The sequence below is a fragment of the Borostomias antarcticus genome (genome assembly GCF_949987555.1).
Source record: "Borostomias antarcticus genome assembly, chromosome: 24".
Taxonomy (NCBI): domain Eukaryota; kingdom Metazoa; phylum Chordata; class Actinopteri; order Stomiiformes; family Stomiidae; genus Borostomias; species Borostomias antarcticus.
The window spans coordinates 9,925,264-9,925,516 of NC_140257.1; the positions used below are offsets into that span (position 1 = coordinate 9,925,264).

At 53.4% G+C, this 253-nt stretch overlaps 1 protein-coding gene across 1 annotated transcript in view; it reads right to left on the bottom strand.

Annotated features, from left to right (window-relative positions):
* Positions 1–233: 233 nt before the first annotated feature.
* LOC311325509 (leucine-rich repeat-containing protein 52-like) overlaps positions 234–253 on the bottom strand; it is a gene marked incomplete at both ends in the record, with an annotated part of 5,335 nt that continues 5,315 nt past the window's right edge. The window contains one exon of the mRNA XM_084458223.1: positions 234–253. This exon is cut by the window's right edge and continues 300 nt beyond it. Coding sequence (XP_084314349.1) covers positions 234–253 — 20 coding nt within the window.

The following is a 253-nucleotide window of genomic DNA, read 5'->3' on the forward strand; positions in this document are numbered from 1 at the left end:
CACACTGAATAAGGGAGCTGCATCCTGTTCCCTAATACAACACCTCTTCCACACGATCAGGCACATTTAGAGTGTTTCAACTCTCTTATTTGATCAGGGGAGTCTACTGAAATCCCAGTGCGCTTGTGGGTCATCTGTGGATGACATCACAGACTTCACATCACAGACAGTCCCGGAGGTTCCGAAGCACATTCGGGAAACGGAAGGGGGAGGGGGGGGGGAGGGGGGCGACGTCACACCGTCACACTGGTGT